Source organism: Lepisma saccharinum, chromosome 20 (assembly GCF_977018435.1).
Source record: "Lepisma saccharinum chromosome 20, izLepSacc3.1, whole genome shotgun sequence".
Taxonomy (NCBI): domain Eukaryota; kingdom Metazoa; phylum Arthropoda; class Insecta; order Zygentoma; family Lepismatidae; genus Lepisma; species Lepisma saccharinum.
The window spans coordinates 6,849,558-6,874,874 of NC_139248.1; the positions used below are offsets into that span (position 1 = coordinate 6,849,558).

The 25,317-nt window shown below is 36.5% G+C and overlaps 1 protein-coding gene across 1 annotated transcript; it reads left to right on the forward strand.

The window, feature by feature from the left end:
* Window positions 1-872: 872 nt before the first annotated feature.
* LOC146003689 (uncharacterized) lies at window positions 873-22,314 on the forward strand. Its single transcript, XM_083142055.1, has 5 exons — window positions 873-1,084; window positions 1,885-2,039; window positions 7,643-7,804; window positions 17,566-17,936; window positions 20,561-22,314. The coding sequence occupies exons 2-5, from the start codon at window positions 1,905-1,907 to the stop codon at window positions 21,774-21,776; spliced, it is 1,884 nt and encodes a 627-aa protein (XP_082998181.1). The 5' UTR covers window positions 873-1,084; window positions 1,885-1,904; the 3' UTR covers window positions 21,777-22,314.
* The last annotated feature ends 3,003 nt before the right edge of the window (window positions 22,315-25,317 follow it).

The window sequence follows — 25,317 nt, forward strand, 5'->3', positions numbered from 1 at the left end:
TCCAACACATTTATCACTTCTAGGTGATTCACAAAGCACTTCTTCAACATTATTTAATGATGTGGATGTAGACTCAGCATCACTTGAGAGTTCACAAGGGGATGTGAAATCAGTACCGGGAAGAACGTTTGCAATAAGGTCGGCACACTGCGACGAAGCAAGGAATTTTCACAATTCTCGCGAGAGTCACTGCGCGACTTTTGCAAAAAAAATTGCAAAATTGAACTTTGCTGCCGCTTAGATTGTGTTTGGAATGTTGTGTTTTTCTTCATGCTGCATGGGAATAATAATTAAAATTATTATTATTATTATTATTATTATTATTATTATTATTATTATTATTATTATTATTATTACTGTCGCAGATCTTTGACTGTGATAAATTAGCCATTTTTATTTTTTACTACAGCATTTTCCATAATATTTCAAAAACTAAAGGGGGGGGTTTAAACCCGGTAACCCCCCCCTTGCGTACGCCACTGACTGTCATATTACCGCAAGAAATCGTGCCCTCGTTTATGAAAGGTAACTTTAATTCGTGTCCGAATTCACCTTTTTATTTTTGTGAGGATCCACCCTTTGCTTTATTGAAGAGGTGGATAGATTTTTCGAACCAGAAACGAAGTCAACTGGTCAGCGTCATGCGCTACGAGGCCAGAGGTTGTCCATGTTAAGGCATTGTGTTTGTTCCATCATCCAATTAATCAATTCATCATTCACCCTCAGTGTCGCGATTAACCCAAAGGTAAAAAAGCGACGTAAAATTACCGAATCAGAAAGAGAGTGCGCAATGTGGAATTGCTTATTAATGACGCTTTTGCTCATTTTGTGCTACTCCAACTTCCCCATCAAATCAACAACCATCGCTTGGCGGCTCCGCGGACAGCCAACTCTCGCGGTGGGGGTGGCCTGGAAATTGGTTTGTTGTATTATTTTGATGTGTTTTGGAGAATTGCAGAGGGAGAAGAAGCGAAAGTGTATTGAAAATGAATGCAAGGAGATTATGCAAACATTTATACGACTAAATGTGCTAATTGTTCATCTGTCAGGTTTAATTCCAAGCATCTTTGATGCACCAGCAGAAGTGAGTATTAATGTTTCGGCATTTAGCAATACAAAAAAAGATACAATGTTAAAATGCTTTTAAGGGGGCTGTCGAGAAAATCTTGGTAATTGGTCTGAAATTTTGAGTGCTAAACTATGGTAGCATAACTGTGATTGTGTGCCATTTGTTTGTGTTCTACCATGATATACACAGTTTAAAAGTGCGGAATTATTGGGTGGAAAAGCATGGGTGGTGGGGAGATGTCACAAGCATGCTGATAGAAATTATGATTTGTGCACCTTCCCAGCTTTTGTTCACATGTAATCGTGAAAGAATTACTGGAAAGACAGACTATATGCCTTGTACTTCAGGTACACACTGACATAAATTCTATGCTGGTTATGCTATCGGCATTTTTGTTCATTGTATAGAATTTATGGTTCATATGCAAAATATTGTTGGTAAAGCACAATACACTAACTATTTGGTGGAATGTAATCCTATATTACTAGTACCACTGCATTCACATTCAGTTGATAGCGCATCTGGCTATCTTGCAGAAGTCACGGGTTTGGATCCTGGGGCAGGTGAGGAATTTTTCCAGTCATTACCCTGTTTCTGGGTGGCTCTGAGGCCCACACAGCCTCATATCAATGGGTACTAGGGGACAACCTGGGAGTTAAAGGACGAGAATATGTAGAGCACTACCTCCACATCACCCAGTATTCCTTCATGGCATGTGTGCACATGCACAGGGGTACCTGTACCTTTTTACATGTTTTGTTTCATTATGTGTCATGTATTTGTATTTTAAATTGGTTCATGAAATTACATTTCAGTTGAATTGAGATCAGCAAATATGGGTGCTTGCAATGTGACAGACTTATGCCGCTTGTGTGCCTCGAAAGATGGGTTGCAGTTCCACATCTTTGGAGAAGTAGCAACACTGCAGTACCAGGTTTCTTTGAAAATGTGGACATGCTTGTCTATTGTTGTAAGTATTATTAGTCTAGTTGTGACAAGTTATATTAGAATTATATACCATTATATAATGGTGTTATGACAGAATTATCAGTTTAATGCCAGGTTGCTCCGTACATTCAAAAATTGCACTGACTTTATCATAATTTCACAGGATATAAAAGAGCAACTATATATGTGTCAGGCATTGTGTAATTGTATTAAAATAGAAACTTTATTTTAAATGTAAAATCAATCTTGCATATGGGGTATTCTACATTTCCAAATAGAAGTGTTGATCTCGAGGGAGGGATTCCTCTGATTCGATTCTTTGTGGGGCATGTTGAGGGGCCACAGAGTGATCCGTAGGAAGTGTGTCTGCCACATTGGAGACTTGAGTTCAAGGTACCCTTGACCATCTGTACCCCCTTGCGAAAGTAAAATATATTTTGATTTTTGATTTTTTGATTTTGAATTTAAATTTTGGGAGCGTCAGCACTTAGGCTATTTTGCTCCCGTCAGATTATACGGGGGCCAGCCCCTTATCATTACAAATAACAACTCTAGCGTTGCATAACTAAAATGTTAAAATGTTCCGACTTCTGTTAAAAGCTGAGGCCGTAAACGGGCACTCAGCACACACAAGGACAACAAAGAGGACATCACACACAAAATTATACTGGCCATAGTGCCAGTCGCCAGAGCCTCGTTAGTCTTTAGTCCAGGGTGCACTACGTGGAAGTGAGGTTGACTTTTGGGCGCCTACGTGGAAGGTCACCCCTTACACCCCAGTAAAATATATTTAATTGTTTTTAAAGATATTGTTCTTTATGAACGTTTTCAGTCATTTTTAGCTTGCAGTAATGTGCTATTGTGAAGTAAAGTATGGTCATTAATAGGGAGACAAATTTATGGTAAATAAAAACTGAGGAGAGCGGTAAATAAAATGTTAGATCAGCGGTATATACCAGCGGTGAAAAAAAAAATTGGCACACACTTTTTCATTATGAGAGAAAACAACATACAAAAGAGCTATAAATTGATAAACTACTTCATTTTTATATACTGTACACATACACAAGTACTTAGCTGTCCAACCAAAAAGAAAACATCAACACAAAATCACTTCATTTCTAAATTGCATATTTCAAGTGATTTATTCAATGTATGTATTTAAAGGATATCCTTGCTGTCCAACAAATAAAATAATCACTACTGCACATACACAAACACATGTTGAAAATCACATGATGATAAATAAAATTAATTCATCACTGAACACAAATGACACCATTGTTTCCCTTGATGTGGGGGAACAGACTAATCTTATCGCTGCTACAGCTAGCAAGTTCAATGAAACTGGAAGTTGAGTAGACATTCGGGGAAAGAAAGGAATGCAGCTTGACAGGGGCGAAGTTTTCGAACTGAGATTATGTGCATGGGAAATTACAATTTGCAGCATTTTCCTGATGTGATCGAAGATAAAACGTTCTTCAGCTGCAAGTGGTAGGAAACTTTAAGCAAACGTTTCGTTACAAATCGACAGTTTGCGCGCACAACCTCGATTGCCGGTTTTTGCGTGTTTTCTACTTAATTTGATGATATTTTAGGATTATTTCGCGAAAAAGCGTTCATTTCGTGGAAACGCACACATTTTGCATTACTTCGCGAGTAAAACTCATGCATATTTCATCATTGGGGGTGTAGTTACGTGCAGAATGTTCAAAATTGCATCTTTTTCTCACATTTCGCGATTTCGCGCATCGCGAAAATTCAATGTTCCTAGTCATTACCTTACCATGAGGCAGAATAGCCCGAAGGATTCACGCAAGTGAATATAGCACCCGATATGCCATTCTACAACAGCAGCTATAATTTTATGTTGTTAGATTTGGGACTGAGTTATTTTCGACGTGTGTTTTCCACATATTGGAACCAATTTTATATTACATAAAACATTGAACTCTGCCGATTAAAAAAGAAATTCAACATAATCTTGAGGGGGTACAGTGGGTCAACAGCCCCGTTCCGTTCCCTATGGGACGATCTCCTGTATGAGACACCTTTATAGGACATGGAGAAATGTAAGTCTGTTTCAAGGCATGATATTGAATTGCTTTTGCCAGGTACATGGTAAATTTGCATATGAATACAAAAAGAATACAATTTAAAACCATACAGACGATGACAAGATATGGCATTTATTTTTAATCATGGCCATGGCACAGGAGTGTTGAACCAGGGTCTGGATTAATGAGGTTTTACTGTATTAATTTTAAATTACAAGAAAGCAATACACTTGTGAAGATATCAATAACAGGAATAAGGTCCAGTTAAATAGCATTCTAGAAGATTATCCATTACAAAAAAAGGTGCAGCAAGGGTTTAAGTATTTGCTTATAGAGTAGAATCCAAAATGCAGAAGCCAACTCAGAACTCTGTTTTTGTATTCTACTTAATCCAAGGTGGATTGGTTTCAATCCGGTTCATTTAAATGAGGTGATTTTTTTTTAAAAAAATCAATGATTTAAACCAATTTAATTAAATAATGTAAAGAATAATGTACATAAGGATTTTGTAGATATCAGAATCACTTTTAGTGAAAGTGCATTAATCTCGTAATCATTTAATAGTGTTTATTAGCCTCAAAGAAAAGAAAGGAAAGGAAACAATATATGTACTGATGGGATGGAGCTCATACGAAATGAAATGTAATGTGTAAACTATAAACACAATTAAATTCAATAATTTTATACAAAAATAGCAAGCATTTTGTGGGGAATAATATACAAAATTCTAATCATGTTAAACCGAAAATAATGCCATTATCAGGGAATGGATTTGGAGCGAATCTACAATACCGGAAGTATCTTCAATTGCTTTCAAATTCGGCATACTCGCTAATTTTGACCTCGCAATCACGAATCTGCAGTTAAAATTTGGCGGTCACATCTAGAAATTGCAAAATAAGTCGAAAAAAGTGGGTCCATGAACGGAGTAAACACCCTTGATTTATGAAGAAAACAACTATTTTTTGCAATGATTAGCGTTTCAAAACTATGTTTATGGTGACCCTTAATTTTAACTAAGTACTACTTTACTATACCGGAGACACCTATCGATGATTTATTTTGCAATTTTTTACATTGCTAACGTACTATTCTGCATTGCGGAACATTTCTTTAGGTGAAATAAGGAATTTCTAACGAAAATAATGTCTTATTTCTTACATTAACGAGTACTTACTGTTGTTCCTTATTTCCCACAAACCATCCACGGGTAGCCCCAAAAACCACTGACGTTAGCCCAAAAATTCACGATAGCCCCACGAACCATCACGGGGACGAGGTATGCCTACTAGGTTAGGTTAGGCCTGTTAGGTTAGGTTCCATTAGCACTCCTTTCGTTCAATTTAGCATATACGGACAATACGAGAACGTATTGTGCTCTCGTGCAGAAAGCAAATGGCGGCAGCAGTAATAGCGCTTCAGAAATAGATTTTCATAGAAAACCCCAAGCATTCGCATTAAAATGGATCAAAACTACATTCCCGAACATCAACAACACTACAGAAAATGATTTGCGTAAGTACTTTCTCCTGTAAATTTGAAGAAATCCGTCTCCGGTATAGTAAAGTGTTACCTTTAACTATGCTTGCCTAACCTAACCTTACCGTGAATGTTTCGTGGGGCGTACATGTTTTCCACCTTTACGCAAGGTGCCATTTTCTCACATGCAAATCAACGCTCCATGCAGCAGGTCTCGCTTATTGCACAACACTTGAGCAACGTTGTGTTATGACACAACACAAGGTAGCAAGACCGTTGTGCGAAAAGGAAGAAGTCGTCATATCAGAAAACATGGTTTCCATGTTAGTGTATGGAGAATCATAGCGGTAATTGACAAGGTTATTTTGCAATTTCTAGACGTGACCTCCACATTTTAACTGCAGATTCGTGATTACGAGGCCAAAATTAGTGAGTATGCCAAATTTGAAAGCAATTGGAGATACTTCCGGTATTGTAAATTCATACCATGGATTTATATGTAAGTACATATTTATGTATGAAGTCATGGCATGTAGACTCAAAAAATGCAATCTTAATTTTCCATATTTTTACTTATATTAAGTTTTGGCTCATGTTTTACATATTATTTTCAGTTTTATGAACATTTCTCAACATATACTCCATATTCACTCAATAACGCCATATTGCTGTGTGACTGAAAGAGTTGGACGAATTTCTTGCAAATAACTGACAAATTTGAAATACACACCCATTCCTTCTTGCAATAAGTATTGAATGCCATTTCTTCTTGCGATAGGTATTGAACGCAGTTTCAGTCAATGAAAATCCATCTTAAGGGACAAGAGAAGGAAATTCACGTTCGAACACTTGCAACAAAATTTTGTTATTCATTGTTTTCGAAACAGAAAATGAAAACACATTTTGTGTTCATTAAATTAGGCACACACAGGAGATGTACTACGTATATTTTCAGCGAAAAATGCAGGCTCGACCAGGACTTGAACCCGGGTCTCTGGCAATCCGTGCCATTCCTCTACTACCGAGCCTGCCTGGCTTCACCTGATTTTTCGTTGGCGCTGTTTTACCTGTGACGTCGACGTCTATTGTGTTTCAAAGGCAGTAGCACTTGCAGAGACGATTTCACACAGGTAAAACAGCACCAGCGAAAAATCAGGCAAAGCCAGGCCGGCTCGGTAGCTCAGTAGTAAAGCAATGGCACGGATTGCCAGAGGCCTGAATTTTTCGCTGAAAATGTACCTTTTGTGTTGTTTTACAATTAATGTCAATGTAAGTGTACTGTATTTTATGTAGCTCATGTAGTGTCTTACATTATTAAATATGTAATTTTTTACAATTTGAATTCCATATTTAACTTCATATTTTGGTGAAAATTAATAAATATGTATTTACATATTTAGCACATTTTTACTACATATAAATCTATTCCCTGGTCATTATCATTGCACTGTAAATAAACATGGCAGCTGATATTTTACAAATTACATATCATTAAAAGATTTCCAAAATTTAGCTGCAAAGACTACAGAATATAGTTTAAGTTACAATTATAGGTACATTCAGAATCATTTATTTTCACTGGAATAAATATTACTGAAATTATTATACTTCCATTAACACACTCAACAAACATTTCCATAGTAAGTTCATATATACAGTATCAGAAACAGAAAAAATGTATATTTACATGTAATTTTTTATTTGCTTTAATCAAACTGTTAAAATATTTTACAGAAAAAGCCTTTCTATAAAAAACATATTTCTACGTATGTGTATGGTGTCAAAAACCATACAAGCAATTTTAAGCATGTTTGTTTAAGAAATGAAAGAAGAGCAAGGTGTTGCAAAGTTCAGATTTAGAATTGCATTGATTATGCAAAATAGTTTGCAATTTTGATATAAAAATGGAAGTGTTGAAAACGTCTATTTTCCTCACACTCTTATTATTTAGTAATGTATGGAACAATGAACAGTGAGTGATTTGTACCCTTGGAATTGCAGTGTAGAAAGTTTCCATGTAGTGTTTTCTATTAAAAGCATCTGTGAACCAATTACAGGTATGAACACATTGTTCAATATGTTCTTGCAGGCTTCCAGAGAGGACCCTCTGCCGAAGAAAATCTGTTGCCAGTGCCTGTACAAGCTGAACATGTTCTATGAGTTCAAGGAGAAATGCTTAAGCTGTGACCTTATGCTGCGGCATCTCTTGCGGTACTCTCAGAACAGGGTTGGCGGTGCCGAGAGAGTAGAGGTAAGCGTAGTACCGAGTGGCCGCAATAAACGTTGCCCTACTCAATAGCCCTCTGGAGACCATGGGCAAGCGAATGATGACGAAAATAAAGAACTTCATATTTTCACCACCAGTGCAAATGTGGTGCTGGAATCTGGTGCACAGTGAACAACATCCCGGGTAACGCTTTGTACCACCATTTCAGTGGGTCCATGTTGACAGGGTGCATATTGATCACTGCTGTACCAACATACACTCAAATTACTGGCTGTTTTTACTTCAGCGCCACATTTCAACCTGTCAGTGAAAAGTTGAGCTATTTTTTTCCATCAGCATTAGATTCCCATGATTTCCGTAGCCCCAGTACCAAGATTAACCGCATGGGTAGGGAAAATTTAATTCTGGCCACACAGTAAAATATTTTCTTTTTTAAATCCTCGAAAAACTTGAAATGGACATTTGATGAAGTAAAATGAGAAAACCAGTAACAGATGTGGAATCTAAAGGAATATCAAGTAGTGGCCATATTATTGGTCTCATTAGTTGAAAAAGTGAAACGCAATTAATTAAAGAACACCTTTGCAACAACCAGAATTAATATGATTTCCTTTGTTATAACCAAAAAATAGCATAAATAACACGGTAAACAAAGTATGTATTGTTCCAGACATTTTTGCGAATATGCGAAGAATGGTGCTGCCACCTATCCTTGGGGCACAATTAAAGAAAGGATTGTGGGAAACAAGATTATATCGAAGCAGGCAAACAGTTTAATCCCATAAAAAGTTATAACAATCATCAAATATATTTAGTTAGAACACTTTCAAAAGAAGGAAATATGTTGTTTTTTTTTTTTTTTTTTTTTCAATGAGTCCAATAATTTGGCCAATACTGTATAATAATTGTTCATTTTGAAGAGATTATATAAAGGGGAAACATCAAGGAAAATGTAATGATTTGTCATGAACATGATTTAGGAATTATAAATTTAGACCCAAGAACAGCTCACATCATCAAAGAGAAGCATATGATTATATGGAGAAAGGTTTTAGAGAGAGTAACAAGAGGTATGGGTATGTGTGGGAGGCTTCCTTTATTACAGAACACCGAGAGAAATGAAATATTGAGAATAGCAATATAAACTCACTATGGACTATTCTTTTTTTACAAAGTGGGGTAAGCCACCTCTTTTGAAATTTAATCCAACAGAAGAGATCAAGAATGTTCGTAGAAAATCAAGATGACTTTTAAATTACCTCAATTGAATCGCATCATTCCAACTATGGCTGAGATTGAGAATATGTAGAGCTCAATATACCCTAAGTCTTCTAAGCATCAACAGTTTGGCATCTTTGACACAACCCCAGAGGAAGCCGACCGGACCCGTGTGATTTCGAGCCACCACCTGTGTTTCGGCAAAGAGCTGTTGTCACTTTTGCCTGCAGTGTTTAGACATCCATTCATTCACTGCAACGTTTTACTCCCATGGTCTTTATATTGTATAAAAAAAATAACACAACCTAGCAAAGATAAAGAACCGCAACCTCGCGTTAAGTAGTCTCTAAAGAAACCGAATTAGCAACATCTCATTTAGTCCACGTGGACTTGACAAGAGCTGTCATTTATTGGACGAATGCTATTGGTGGGAAAGGTTTCAGAGGAGGATTTACTGGACTCCACGTGGACCTGATATATGGTTGTAAGAGGGGAAAACCGATCTTTCGGAACTTCCTTTGAAGCCAGCACTATACCTCCACATCACCCCATACGCCTTTGTGGCATGTATGGACACACCCAGGGGTACCTTTACCATTGTATATACTTCTTTTTGTTTTAGTTAAATTGTTATAACTATAACATTGATTAACCCATTAGTGCCCAAAGTTGATTTTTTTCATGAGATTTTAATCTTATTTAGTAATTTGTGTTTGTTTGTGTATAAATCGACCCAACGACTGATATTTGATCCCAAGTTGCCAATCATTGTCTATATATAATGCGTCCCTTTAAAGGGACGCTGGGCACTCACCTTAGATAAGTGTCATGTTTTTCAAGAAAGTCTGTATTTCTTTTTCCATCAATTTTTTGATTCTTTCCTAGACTTGGAACATCACAATAATTGTTTTACATACAACATGGACTGCTGTTTCTACTCTATACATGTATAAAAACTTTTCATAAAATATATTTGAACAGAATATCATATCAACATACGTATTTTTGTTACACTTGAAAGCAGACTCACAATGTAGAAAAAAGTGAAAACTTTTTGTACTGCATTCACGTACATACATTATATATAATAAATTATTTTAAGAGTACTCTCGGCATTTTTCCAATACCATTTTTTTCAAAAACAAGACATATGCAGTATTTTTCATTGCTCCTTGCTACTCAGAATAGATATAGGCTAATGATACTCTCATCATTCTTATATAATGACATCAAATTTTACTCCATTTCACAGATTCTTGTGATTTCTTTGTGTTTTTTTATAACTTGTGATGATACTTCTTGAAGCATTCAGCATGGAGTCCAATATCAAATTTTCACATTTATATTACGATTTCTTCCCACACAGTTGACATTTTCTTTGAGTTGCACCTTTGACGATCCAGTGATTCAGTCCATCAAAGCGAGCATTTTGTTGAGGTGTTGCAGATCTCCTGTCTTGTCCAGAGGGACAACCATACTGTTTCAGTAAAGTAATGGCCAGCTCTCGGCGAAACTGGAACAAACTTTCATTTGATCCAGTTACTTTCTTCTTTAGGTACCAGCAGTTAACCACAGCTACATAAAAAAATACACAAAAATTGGCCACCGGCATTTCCTTTAACGGAGTCTTTTTCTGTAAGCTGCAACTTGCTGATCCATTTGATCAACACCTTGCATGCCATTATTGTAGAGTTTGAAAGGGCTGGGGCGAGATATTTGAATGCGCTATTTTCAGTACGTGACCACCTTGACACAGTGCCTTCCTCTACCTTTCCAAAGTTAGCAGCTATATTAGGAACATTATTGTCTAGCCATCAGACAATAACCACCCTTCCACTGGACATGCATTCATAGCTTCCTCTGGTTTTTCCTTGCTTTGTCAATGGACAAAGTGAAGTCCCATTGTCATGTATTCAGTGGCGTCGCTAGGCCCTTTTTGGGGGGGCTTCAGCCCCCCCAATCCCTCGATAAGCCCCCCCATTTTTTAGCTATTATTACATACAGTATTTCGAGAAAACATATTTGAACAATTGTTAATGCAGGAACATACCTCTAGATACATATTCTGGGAAAGAATCTTTTCGTTGTGACATAGTTTTTTTTAAACCACGATCTTACATCTGACACGCCATGTCTTTAGCTGGCAACTGCAAACGATCGCTGTCATTTCTTCTATTTTCACAACGGTTGCTACGCGAGGAAACGGTAGTGGTGCGTTTTGTGTTACAGAGTTTGTGATATTGTGTGTTTGTTATCAAAGCTTTTTGTGACATTTACTGTTGTTCGTACAACAATGGACAAATTGATTATTCGAAGTAAGCGCTTGAAATCGGAAGCTTTAAGTGAATGCAGCACAGCCACAGATTGTCTCGATGAAGATAAGGTACCTGCTTCAACTGCACCAGCTGAATCGGAAACATGTCCTTCCACTCCAAGTTCATCTACAAAAGAAGTCGAGAGTTTCATCACTTCAGATTTAGGCAGTAAAAGCGAAGGACCTAAACAACCGTTTCTTTCCAGATTTGCAGGTAGTGTTTTCGGTAACCAGAATAGGTGTTTAAATGAAGTATGGTACAAAAGTTTCCGGTGGATTGAGTACAGTGTTAATCACGATGCAGCCTTTTGTTTTCCCTGTAGACATTTCGTATAGTGTTGCCCACGAGACAAGACTTTGGCCTGTCTCGTCTCGTGGAAATGCTGTGAAATGCTGTCTCGTCTCGAAAATAGTCGTTTGTTCTCGGGACACATGATCAATCTCGTCTCGTCTCTAAATTTTAAAAGCCTGTCCCGTCTCGTCCCGTGGGCAACACTAATTTCGTAGGCCAGACAGGTAAGGCAGATCCTGCATTTACAAGTATCGGTGTTCGTAACTGGAAAAAGGCTATAGAAAATTTAAAGATCACGAGAAATGTGCTTCTCATGCAGGCGCGACTCGTGCATTATTTTCCTGGGGGTTCACCGAAGTCATGACACATACTCAGTTTCCGCAAATAGATTTTTTTCGGGAAACAAAGGGATGGGGAGGGGGCTTAAAAGATTGGTACATAATTTTTTCATAGAATGAGGTTTCATAGTAGAGGTGTGCGTATAAATTTAGGGTTAAAACTAAGTACAATAAATTGTACATCTATGAAAGAAATTTCGGGTTTTACGGACGTCATAGACGTCCTCAGGATTTGTTCCAGGGATTGTGTTATTGATAATTTTGCAAGAAATTCGAACCGCAGAGTACAGCTGATACATAAAGACATAGTTCACCAACATTAGAAAAACAGGACAAGAATATCCATCTGTTTTCATAAAAATTAATGCAGTAAGTCTATGTTAGTTTTAATTCCTTATGTTTGTTATATGTTAGTGTCTTATTAATCACTTTGTTATTTTCAAACATTAAAAATATTTACAATAGTAGTGAGTCATGTATCTGGTTGCAGCCCCCCCAAAGCAGATGGCCTAGCGACGCCACTGCATGTATTGTTCCCATGGCTTGGTATCCTCCCTCTTGAAGATGTGCCAATACGTGGTACGAAGTGAAGTAATTATCGAAGTATAATATATGTCCATTATAACCTGGTACTGAAGCTTGGTCCACCAACCCTAAGACAACATCACCTGCCAGACCAAATTCCAGAGATGCATCTTCAGATTTCTTCGTGTAAACATCAATTGCATACATGTTACCATCTGACGAACACAAAGCCCAAATCTTGTGTCCGAAATTTATTGGCTTTCCTCGTATAACCTGCTTAGCATAATGACGACCATAATATGGTATCATACTTTCGTCAATAGAAATATTCTTATCCAGGGTATTGTTTCTCAGAAACCGTTCCTGCAGCATGGTAAGGAATGGGCGTAGCTTATAGAGATGATCATTTGAATCTAGCGTGCAATTATCAGCCAAATGAAAATTCTTAATTATATCGTCAAATCTGTTTCTCCTCATAGATTTTGACAGAAGTTTGTTACAGACAGCTGCTCATTTTTTTGTGAGGAGTACAAATTAATTTGTGAAATAATCAGGTCCATCATTTCACTGTCAAAAAGCAACTGAAAGTATTCAACAGAAGATTTTATATGATTTTCAGAAAACTTTGGTGTTGACAACTCTTTGACATTTATTTCCGGCATTTGTCTCTTTTGAATTCATCCATTTGGGGTGAGGAAAAGTTTTCCTTTTTTAGATACGTTAAGTGTAGTATCATTTCTCACACTATAAGTATCACATTCCTCAGGTTGCACACTGTCACAATATTCCTTACGAATCGGTCGCACTTCACATTTTGCAATAAGTGTTTGACGAGCAAAGTGGTTGGGATTTTCCTTGCACTCGTCATTCGAATCATCGGAATCTGCATCTGTCACTCCACCAGACTCTTCTGGGGGCTCTATGAAAATATCTAAACCATCATAACACTGTTCTTCTTCCTCCAGAATTTGCAGGATTTCTGCTACTGAGCTACAAAGTAAAGAAAAATATTGACAGAATTAGGTACATCTATTATGTAGATATGCACATGCGCAAAATATGTAGCTACTACTAAACGTTTTGTTAAGTAAGCCTCTTTAAATTATTGTTCTTTTTCTGTCATAATTTAAATCAGAATTGAATTTATGGCTATGTTCTGCCCTCACTTTTATTCATCTGCAAAAACAGAAAATAAAGGTTTTTTACTGGGTCAATGCTAGTGTTGCCCACGAGACGAGACTTTGGCCTGTCTCATCTCGTGGAAATGCTGTGAAATGCTGTCTCGTCTCGAAAATATTCGTTTGTCAAAGGGACACATGATCAATCTCGTCTCGTCTCGAATTTTTAAAAGCCTGTCCCGTCTCGTCCCGTGGGCAACACTAGTCAATGCCCAGCGTCCCTTTAAAGGGACACCTAAATTGTTGTTGTTGTTGTATTGACACTGTTAAAAACTTTTTCACTTTCATGATTTTAGTTAACAGATGATCCATTTTACTGTCATTAGACGTAAAAAATATTTTAGAAAAATAATTAAAACTATTAAATATTCATAAATTACTTACCCATATCGCCCCATAGCTGCCATATTGCAGAATTCTAGACTTCAACTGCATGTAAAACACAAAAACTGGAATGAATAACAAAAGCGAACAATGGACTAAAGAAACCATTGTTCTGACAATGCAATCATACCAAAAAACAATCAACATAACAATCGGTGTAGAAATTTTCAGTTTTATTCTAACGTCCTTTTAAAGGAACGCTGGGCACTAATGGGTTAAACTATGTCTGATTAAGGGAGCACGTGTTCTCAAAAAACATTACATTAAAAAACAAAGCTTGTAATTACCTTACGTATTCCAATTATCTCTTCAAAATATACAAAACAATAGGCCAGCCAAGAAGCAAAAAGCTTTTAAATAACCTTTTACGTGCATGGAATGTTAATAATAGGCACCCATGCTAAATCAATCAGTCATGACAGAAATACTAGGGTGGATGCCACTAAAACCTTTGACCTTAAAGGTCAACAAATTTTTGGGAGTGTATCATAAAGTCGCTCTGTCACTAGAGTGTGTACAAATTTAACCTGGTTAACTTTGAGCTAGATCAGCTACTTCTGAGATCAATAATCTAAGAATAGCACCAAACATTTTGTCTCATCCATACCTTCCGTTTGATGTATTACACAACTATATATTGACCTTTTGGGGTCACAATATGACCTTGAAATGACTTCTAAGGTCAAAGTTTTTAGTGGCATCCACCGTAGTATTTCTGTCAGATGTATTACTGATTGATTTAGCATGGGTGCCTCTTATTAACTTTCCATGCAGGTAATAGTCACAATTTTGGTCCTTGGCTGGTCTACAGTGAAGCCCCAGTTTTATGTTTTTCAGGCAACCAAGGTGGGAAAACTTAAAATTTTATAACATTTTGCTATATTGGGACCATTAAGATTGAATGTATAATGTGGGAAAATGAAAATCTGAAAACATAAAATTGAAGTTCCACTGTACTAAATATAGAAGTCCAAAAAAAAGTGTTGATTTTTATATTAAGTTATCGCTGGCTCTGTTACTAATTCTAATCAAAATACTAATTGTAGCAGTCAGATTAGTGTTAAACACTTGTATACATTTGGTGAAAAATATATAACATGCATTTTATTTATGCGCTCTTGCTCTAAGTTACAGTGTGTTATTTCTAGTTATGTTTTATAGTAAGTGACTCTCTACTTCATGTACTGTCAGAATGATTCAAAAACCTCCATTTTCATCCAAAGTTACAAACACAACACTTTTCTTACAAGCGATAAACCAACAGATATCCACCAGGGCAATGTTTTCCAAACATACATCAAGTCCCTGCATTGCCATGCTTGGAATGACATCTATTACGGTAAAATATGAACACACAAAGTGCTGACATGAGTTTTCTTGTGACGAAAACATAAGGATTTGAATATAATCATGAACATAAGATCACTTGCAATAAAGAAATAGATATTCAACCATAAAGCCAGCTTCACACACTGGATCCGACACTACGTAATGCAACACAACATGACGAGTCATTTTGATTGTTAGTTAAATCTGATTCAGATTTCGTCCATGTATGCAATAGGTCTAGGTTTGTCTTTTATAATTTGGGAAGTTGGCATCAGAATCAAATGTGTATGTAGAATTAATGTATCATTAGTAGGGCTGAGCCGGCAGTGGCCACTGAAATTAACCGAAAAAAAAAAAACAGCTTCGCAGATAAAAGTCAGTACTTGTTTCTCTGTATTTAAATATGACTTGTTGTGTTGTGCGGCTGGCCTAATTTGGTACCTGGGAGGAGATAATATTGTTAACAACAATAACGACTCAAGCAGTTTTCTCTTTATGTGCAGTTTATTTACGCAAACCTCCCCTACTTCGTATACCGGGCGAGTCACCTAAAATTACCACCGGAAATATTTCGTCAACAACAATAAATATTGAAAAATGTTTTCGGAGATATATTGGTATGAGAGGGCTCATGAAGTTAGTGGACACAATACGTTCAACTACGTAAGGAAGTACGATTTTCAACACAAACTTAATTTTTTTAAATGGAAACCCCATTTTATTATCAGCTTATTTGAAAGTATGGAAAAATTATTAAGAATGGCATTTGTTACATTGTAATACTTCAAGTAGTTCTCAAGTAATTGTAACCTGAAGTTGAGCGTGAAGGTGCATCTTCGACTATGCTTGTCAACAGAACCGAGTGCAAATGCCGTCGTGCATACAGCCTGCACGCTCGGGCTGCATTTTTCCTACACTCACCATAGATAAGTATCATCCCGTCCTTTTCAGGGTTTGAAAATACTATTTTCTGAGCAACAGTTCTGTCGTACGTACACTATCACAAACATCTTGTTAATTAGTGTACTTTGTTACGCCCTTGCTTTGGTAAAGTTGATAAATCAATTTGAAAAAGAAAAAAATGTTTAAGGTGCAAAGTTTAAAACTTGGAAACAAAAGATTTGTCATGACCATTCCAATGTACTAAAAATTATGACGTAAATGAATGAACGCCAATTAAAAATTAGAAAGATGTTAATGTACTAACATTTATGTATGTAATTCATGGCGGAATGTTTAAAATTTATACTTTTTAATTAACAAATATTTGTTAACTCAGATGTATCAGAACATTTTAGATAATTCGTCAAAGCTTACTTATGTACAAACTACACATTTTATTGTAATCTGCAGTTGTTTGAACGTAACAACTTTCCTAAGCACAACTCATAGTATGCAGAAAAGTACCATGTTTGTTACAATACAGGAATGGTATCAAAAGGGGGATATGTATGTTATGACATACGAATAAACTTGTGAGAATGTTTGTTTCAAGCGTCAACTTCAGGTTACAATTACTTGAGAACTATTTGACGTATTACAATGTAACAAACTCCATTCTTAATGAATTTTTCCATACTTTCAAATGAGCTAACAATAAAATGGTATTTCCATTAAAAAAAATTAAGTTTGTGTTGAAAATCGTACTTACATAGTTGAACGTATTGTGTCCACTAATTTCATGAGCCCCTCTCATACCTATATATCTCCGAAAACATTTTTCAATATTTATTGTTATTCACAAAATATTTCCGGTGGTACTTTTAGGTGACTCACCCTGTATACATCTTTCCATTACAGAACCAATAACACATACTCTTAAGTTTGCCCCATCACACAGAGAAATGCACTTATCAAGACTTCACTCTACGAGCGCACTATTTAGCATTGCGCTAACCCACACCCGCAGTTTATCACGCAGAGGTCCCTACACCGTGCTACTGGGCAAAAGGCAACCTAACCCAGAGCATTTACAAATATCCGAACTTTTACAAACATGCTTTCCATTTTGCAGCTGTGTGCGTAAAAAACACACAGCAATATTCTAGTGCACCTTTGAACTCTGGACTGTTATAATGTGCCTTAGGTCTCAAAAATAATTCTGAGAATTCTGTTCTTTGTCGCCAGGTTTGGAATATCGCGAGGTTTAATCTAGACTTTCATACTTTTATGTTGGAATAATTAGTACAAAACGATTTGAATTTCAGAATGATGTAAGCATGGAAAATGATGTGGAGGAATGCGAGACCGACATAGACCAAGGCGACGGAGACATCGAGGCTGCTCACATGCCACCTCCTTCGATGCTCGGGAATGCGGAAGTGGAGATGAGGTCGAAGAGCTCCAGCGTGGAAGCGATCGTGAAGCTGGAAACAGTCGAAGAAGAGGAGGAGGAGGCTACGCAGTGGTCCGGCTGCGGAGAGATGAAAGACTGTGGCATCAGTAACAGTTCCTACGCTGACAGCCATGGCATGAGTGTGGACGAGACCCTCTCCGGGAAGGACGAGGCTCACATAGACAGCACAGATGAAAATACTATAACCGTTGAAGCCGAACTGAATGGAGAGGCATGTGAAGGGTAAGAACAGACTAATAAACTTTGCTTGCTAGTATAGAAATGTACTTTAACCTGGCGTTGGTCAACTGATGTCAGAGTAAGGCCAATGGTCGACATGTTAGTACAACACTTAACACCTCAATTTTTTCAAATTTCATTGATCTTTTTTGGTTCTCAGTATAATTTTTTGTTCATTATATTTTTTTTTTTATTTAAAAATATTAATACAAACCATATTTGTATTTGTTATACAGAAACACACTTCAGTGTAACAAATCACAAATAATAGAATACAATAAAGCACTAGGTAATGAAATGATTGAAAATATTAGGCAAACTAATTTTTATGAGTTAGTGCTATATAATATTTTCTTGTAGTTTACGGTTATTACAAGCATAAGAAAACATTTTTTCGTTGTGATGTTTCAGGAGAACACATGCTCCCTTCAGCATACATTTATTTTCATTTTGACTAAAGATACTGTTATAACAATGGTTAGCAATTTTTTAAACAAGAAGAATCTGTTATATAATGGATGTTGTCAATGTTACTTTGTTGTAATATAGCAACCTAACTGTGAAAAGAATCAGTCTGTTTTATTTTTATTTCGTTGATCTTTTGTGCTTGCTAGTATAGAAATGTACTTTAACCTGGCGTTGTTTGATGAAGGGAGCGTGTGTTCTCCTGAAACGTCACAACGAAAAACTGTTTTCTTATGCTTGTAATAACTGTAAACTACAAAAAAAATAATTCTACAATGCAAGCTATGCGCGCATACAAGAAAAACTATTGCTATATATATGTATTGTCCATAATGAAATGTCACTTGCTTTTAGTGACTGTCGTGCGAAAAGCAGTGCCGTTTGCAGATTTCGAGCATACATACATGTGTATCAGCGGTATTTGTTGGGCGAGAAATAATAGAAAATAACTTCCTGAGCACTGCAAATCCATAACGTAATTTTGATCTTCCTTTCTACTATTACAGAATAAATAAGGTGGTTAAAGAGAGAGCTTTGGGATGCTAAACACAGTAGAGTGAGAGGGGGGAGGTGACTTGGGTTGGTGACTTACTGTTTACACAACGAGGATATTCTCCTCTTGGTCCACATAGCAACAGGTAACACATTGAATAGGTATGATGTCACCAGCTTTTGATTGGCATAGCGACAGCTTTACGACCTACAACTAAGAAAGCCATTTCTTGAACCTCGATTATACAGGGTGGGGCAAAATAATGTTACCACTTATATGGTGTTTCGGTGTATGGGGAATCCATCCATCTGTGCTGTTTTTCTTCTCCGAGGAAGCAACATTTCATGTGAGTGGTCGCGTTAACAAACACAACTGTGTGATTTGGGCTACTGAACATCCACATGTGGTGAGGGAACACATACAAGACTCCCCGAAGATAAACGTAACATTGTTTGCCCCACTAAAACATCATATACGTGGTAACATTTATTGTGCCCCACCCTGTACTGTGCATTATACACAAGATACAATTTTTTGTCACTTTTCCCCATCAAGAACCAGGGTGTGCATTATACACGGACGTGCATTATACATGCGTAAATACGATACCATATTTCTTTGAATCCAAGATGCATTTGAATGTGAGGCACACCTTGGCTATTGCTTCAGTTTTTGTTTTTTTTATATAAAAAAAGAAAACTTCCAATTTAAGGAGTACAGATGTGCATACCAGTAATACCAGTGCTTTATTAGAACAATACTATTACATTTACATTGTTGTTATATTATTACTAGAGGCACATAATTTTGGTAAATAGAAAAGCAAAATTTCGGGTTCAAAAGCGGTAAATAAAATAAGATTTTGTTGTTTTAGAGGTGAAAAATCGGATGAAAAGTGTTATATAAAAAGACATTTTGGTATTAAAATTGTGAATATACTCCTAAATTTGATTTAAATACTACACTTATTACACAAAATTAACATTTTACTTCTAATAGCACATTTATGTACTTATCAGAGTATTAAGTTCATTACTGTGAAAAGGAGCCCATTTTTGCTTCTCCAATATTAACACCAGAATTAATAAATTTTCCATGAATTGCATAACTCTCAGGATAATTCAGACCTCAAAATGTGTCGCGTCGGTAAATAAACCCTAAATTTTGTGTTTAATAGTTTACTTCGAATTTTCAGATTATTCTGTGACAAAACATGGTAGCAAAATGCATCTCGCATCTTTCAAAAGCATGAAAAATTAACACTACAATGTTTTTTTGACATTTCGTTTTTTCGTCTAAAACGAAATATGCATGCTCCTAATAATTACATTTACTGTTAACAATACTACCGTATGAAAATGTATTAAAAGTGATTTTTATTAATATCAGTATTTTGGTAAAACATGAAGGAAAAAACTGATACGTAGTGAAATTGGCAAATACTCAATTCTATGTTATACTAATACCATGGTATATTTATACATATGTACTCGGATCCCAGATGCCATTGAATCCAAGGTGCACCTAAATTTTCAACATGTGCTCCTTAGATTTGAAGAAAATACAGTACTTAATTATTCAAGAGCCAACAAACAAAAAGATTTTGTAGTTTTAGCTAATATATATGAGTCTTCCCTTTTTAAATGTTTTTTTTAAATTTCCTTTTTAGAGAGAATTGGTGGCACATTCAACAGCAGTGCTCAGGTACAACAAACTCGCTCTCAGATCACAGGAGGAGTGGTTCGGAATGTGAAGGACAAATTAGCGATGATGACTGCAGCAACGATGTTGTTCCAGACTCCACAATTAAGGAGGACTATTTGGAATCCTGTGCAACTCTCAGTGACGTAACGGATGGTGGAACTGTAGGCCCTAAGGAAGAAGAGCAGTTTGTTTCATGTCTTCCATCCTTCAAAGTGGCCACCGAAAACAGTGAACACTTACAGCTTGATGTACCGGATACGTCTCCAAAGAGCAGCACGTCAGCCGAAATGCGAGAGCTCGGTGCGGAGTGTGCTCTGAATTCAAGTAACGTTCACGACTCGATTGAGAAAGTCGAGAGCACGCAGGATGATGTGAGCTGCACGAAGGCATGCGGGATCTGCGGCAAGGTGTTCGAGCAGCGGAAGAATTTGAAACTTCACATGAACATCCACACTGGCGAGAATTTGCATTCTTGTGAGTTTTGCGGACGAGGTTTCCTACGTCCGAATCATCTGATGGAACACAGACGGATCCATCTGGGACAGAGGCCATTTAAGTGCGAGGTCTGCGGTAAGATGTTTCGGCGGAAGAGGTACATGACTATACACAGACGGTACCACACGGGCGAGCGTCCGTATGGGTGTCACCTGTGCGAGAAGTCCTTTGCGCAGAAGAGCAGCCTCGCATTTCACATCAAAAGTCACGAAGTCGAGAACAGCAAGTCGAAATGGTGCAGCGAGAGTGAAAGTAAAAGTGATGAAACGGGAAGCCCGTATAAGTGTGGTGTGTGCGACGAAACCTTCACGGAGTGGCAGGGGCTCATCGAGCATCAGGGGACGCACTCGAAAGAGAATTTGTTTTTCTGCAAGGTCTGCGGAAAGGCGTTCTCGCAGAAACTGAACCTGGCCATCCACGAGCAGACACACGAAACTAGGAGCAAGATAGTGTGCAGCGTGTGCCAAAAATGCTTCGCAGACGAAGCCGGACTCACCATTCACATGAGGCTACACACTGGCGGCAAGTCATACACGTGTGCCGACTGCGGAAAGACCTTCACGCACAGAGGAAACCTTGTGATACACAAGAGAGTACACATAAATGACTCTTTTATGTGCAATATTTGCCAGAAAACGTTCTCGAAGGAGGGTTTTCTACATAGACACCTCAGGTTGCACACCTGACACAAAGTGCCATAGTTACGAATGTTAAAATACTCGATTCCTAGTGATTTTTTTTATAGGATAGCTAGATTATCATATCAATATACAATGAAGTTTTTTTAGAATCTATTTACCACATAATATTAGGTTGTGTGTGTGTAATTAATCTACATGTCTGAATCATTAAATAAAAAAGTGCCAGTCCCACTGACACTGAAATGTTTCGTAGATCAGATTAAAAGGTTAAAAGTTTGTACTTACAGCAACAGTAATTTGTGTCAGTAGGTTGGAGATCAATAGAAGTTAGGAAATATTGTGCTATGTACATATTTATTATCTAGCTTTAAAATTCACAAGAACTTCTCAGTCTTCAATTATGTATACATAAGTTTGTAGCTTAGTATTTTTTTACATAGGCAAGTGCCTCACGTATGGCAAAGTTACATATGGATGTCACACATGATAACAATGAAGCAATGTTGTTGTTTTTTTTCATTCTTTTTAATTGTGACCTGTATTGGTATGAATATACAGTTGAATCTTACATGTATGTTCCAGATTTCGCATGTTTCTGTATTTTCAGTTCTTTTATAATATAGTAAAACCTTGTTAATCCGGACTAATGGGGGGGGGGATAAGTTGACCGGTTTAACGAAAGTCTGGATTAACTGAAATAACCTAAAAGAACAGTAGAAAGTCCATTAAAACTCCATTTATTGCAACAAAACACGTTTATTATGGTGTATTTAAAGGGCATAGGCCTAAATACACTATACAGTACAGTACAAAGTCTGCGGGAAACAGAATTTCATCAGTGGTTGACTGCCTTTTCTTTGGGAAGTTCTCTTGTTGACTTCTAGCCACATTTTAAACCTTGCTTTCTGCTCTTTTTTTTCTGTCAAGATTAAGCGAAGTCTGGATTAACGAGGCTTTACTGTATGTCCTTGAAATTTGTTTAATGTGATCCTTTTGAAGCTCGAAACATGTTTAGATACAGCTATAGAAAACAAAACATTTGGGAATACAATGAGCAAGGAACAGTGCATGCAACGATAATGAGTGTTATTAATCTTAATTCAAAATATTAAAAAATGTCAATTATATTCAGAATCAGTGAATCTCATTTCTTTCCATTTTTTAAGTACTTTGTAAGGTTTATTTTTTCAGTCCAAGTAGGTGTTTTTTTGATATATATATACATGTACAATGTAACAGTGTATACTTCATAGAGGCCCCTTGTTCTGGGGCCGAAGTCCAGACACCTTAACTCGTAAATGTTTTGAATCTTCTCCAAAACTCAACTAGTTTCCCAAGACAATCCTTCACCAAACCAGTTTTGAGGTCATTTTTTTAAAAAATGACACATATACTTTTTACCAACTCTGCAATCGTAAATAGTTTAAAAGTAGGGATGGGGCAGATTAATTGGTACTCTATCGGTATCAGCTGATATATCAGTAAAATTTCAGATCTGATATATTAGAATTAGAAACACTAAAGTTGCTGACCAAGGTAGTTTATTACACTTTACTTCTATCAGGGTATTCCTCAGACGAAGAACTAAACTAAAAGGTTTTCTTTTTCTAAAAGATTTTAGTATAGTTCTTCATCTTAGGAAGACCTGATAGAGGGTAGGAACGTTACATGTAAAGTGTTTTTAAATCTTAATAATCTGCCTTGGTCAGCAATTTTAGTGTTTTTAATATGGAAACAATGCTTAATTAGATTAACAACAGAATTAGAATTATACATTCTTTATTTGTGGGCAAAGTTCAACCTGTGGCTGCTCTACTACTTAACACACTATAAATATTTTAAAATTTAGTTCAATATTGTGCCATTTTGTTAAAATTTTTAAGGATATAAACATTTAATCTCCACTCCATATATTTCTTTAAATAAATGTCTAAATATGCAGCTTCTTTTGCATTCAAAATCTTGGTTTATCTAGTAACACATTTATCAATGAACCATTTCGAATTTTATATCAGTATAGCAAAAATTTGATTTCTTTCCATTCCTATTAGAAACAATAAAGAGGGCAGAACAACACATAACTTTTAACGGTTCAACCGTCTTTTCTATGAGACATTAATTTCTCCCATTTCTGAGTGAGGTCAGTCTAAAAATTTGGATGGCAAAGGTACATGTGATTTTGCCTTGTTTTTGCATATTGTATTACGTCATATATGAACCAGAGGAACGTAACTCCAAAAATGCATCTATTTGGGAGTCAGTTTGGCGTATCCTCACCGTAGCAGCAAAGTGGAGTCGCAAATCTCCAATTTACAGACTTTTCTTTAGTGAAACATATTTCAATACATTATTTCCTGTAAATTTGATAAATTGGAGTTACGTGCGTCTAGTTTTCACATAACAATTATTTATAGCATACAAGAAATGCATGACACGTACAAAAACAAACAAAATCATGTTGAATCGTGAAAATATAAATTTCATGGACATTTATTAAATAATGATACAGTGGAACCCCGATTTTACATTTTCCAATTTAAAAATTTCCCCCATTATACATTCAAACTTCATGGTCCCAATAGATATTATACAACTTTCCCGGATTTTCATTTTCCTGCTTTTTAGGTTTTTTCACGTCGATGAAAAAACCAAACCATAATTCTGCCTAGGCTTCCAAATTATTTAGCTACGGGGCTGGAAAAATGACATTTATATATGGTATTTCAACAAGAGAAAAGTACAAATGTTGCTTAATTCTTAATTACCAATACCGTATGGTCATCTTTCAGTGAACAGTCTCAGATTGTGTACTAATAGTTATCAAGCTGTTTCCGTTACAATAAAATAATTTTCTTCAATCATGCTAGATAAAAAAGTTACGTAGATACATATTTATAAATATTGACTTGTGTTTGGGCCAGTGTATCAAATGTAGGTAATTGTATTCTATAAAATGCATTGGTTGCTCAGTATTCATGTGTACCTGAATATTGCAGGAAACATTAAACAGAGAATCAAAAGTCATGTAATCCTAATTTTAATTGACAAGAACTTGATAAAATCTAAGAGATATTGCACACTTTTTATTTGCAAAGCTTCGTCTTTGCTTCATTGGTTGTTGTTCAGTATTTGTCTCTTCTATTTTGTTTGTAATAATTGTACCATCTTTTGCCACTTTTGTCTAATAGCAACAATTTGAACCAGGCTGGGACTTGACTCTGGAACCTTCGATGGCAAGACCATAAACCAACACCACTGGTGGCTGTTGAAATTTTTTGTATATAAATGCAGTTGTAAGTTCTTTTGTTAACCCGTAGGGGTAAAAAAAACAAAAAAAAAACAAGCTGATCATGAAATATATTTTTTATCACTTCCTATGAGTGCCAGGCCACACTTCTCGGTACCTTTCCAGTGAACCCTTCCGAGTGACGGAACCTTGGACCAGATGCTAGTTTGTTCGTTAGTTCTGTTCCAGGGCCGTAGAAGCACTGCAAGTGTTATCACCCAACTCATGCTCCTCGTTTCAGTTTGGTATGTCAACATGTTCCTTTTTTTTAAAATAATTTTTATCAAGTGTACGATTCAA

Bases quoted from the DNA above. Each gene is read 5' to 3' on its own strand.
- LOC146003689 (XM_083142055.1), top strand. From the start codon at position 1,905: ATGGGTGCTTGCAATGTGACAGACTTATGCCGCTTGTGTGCCTCGAAA. The intron at 2,040-7,642 runs GTAAGTATTATT...ATGTTCTTGCAG, and splicing joins GGACATGCTTGTCTATTGTT to GCTTCCAGAGAGGACCCTCT. The intron at 17,937-20,560 runs GTAAGAACAGAC...TTTCCTTTTTAG, and splicing joins AATGGAGAGGCATGTGAAGG to AGAGAATTGGTGGCACATTC.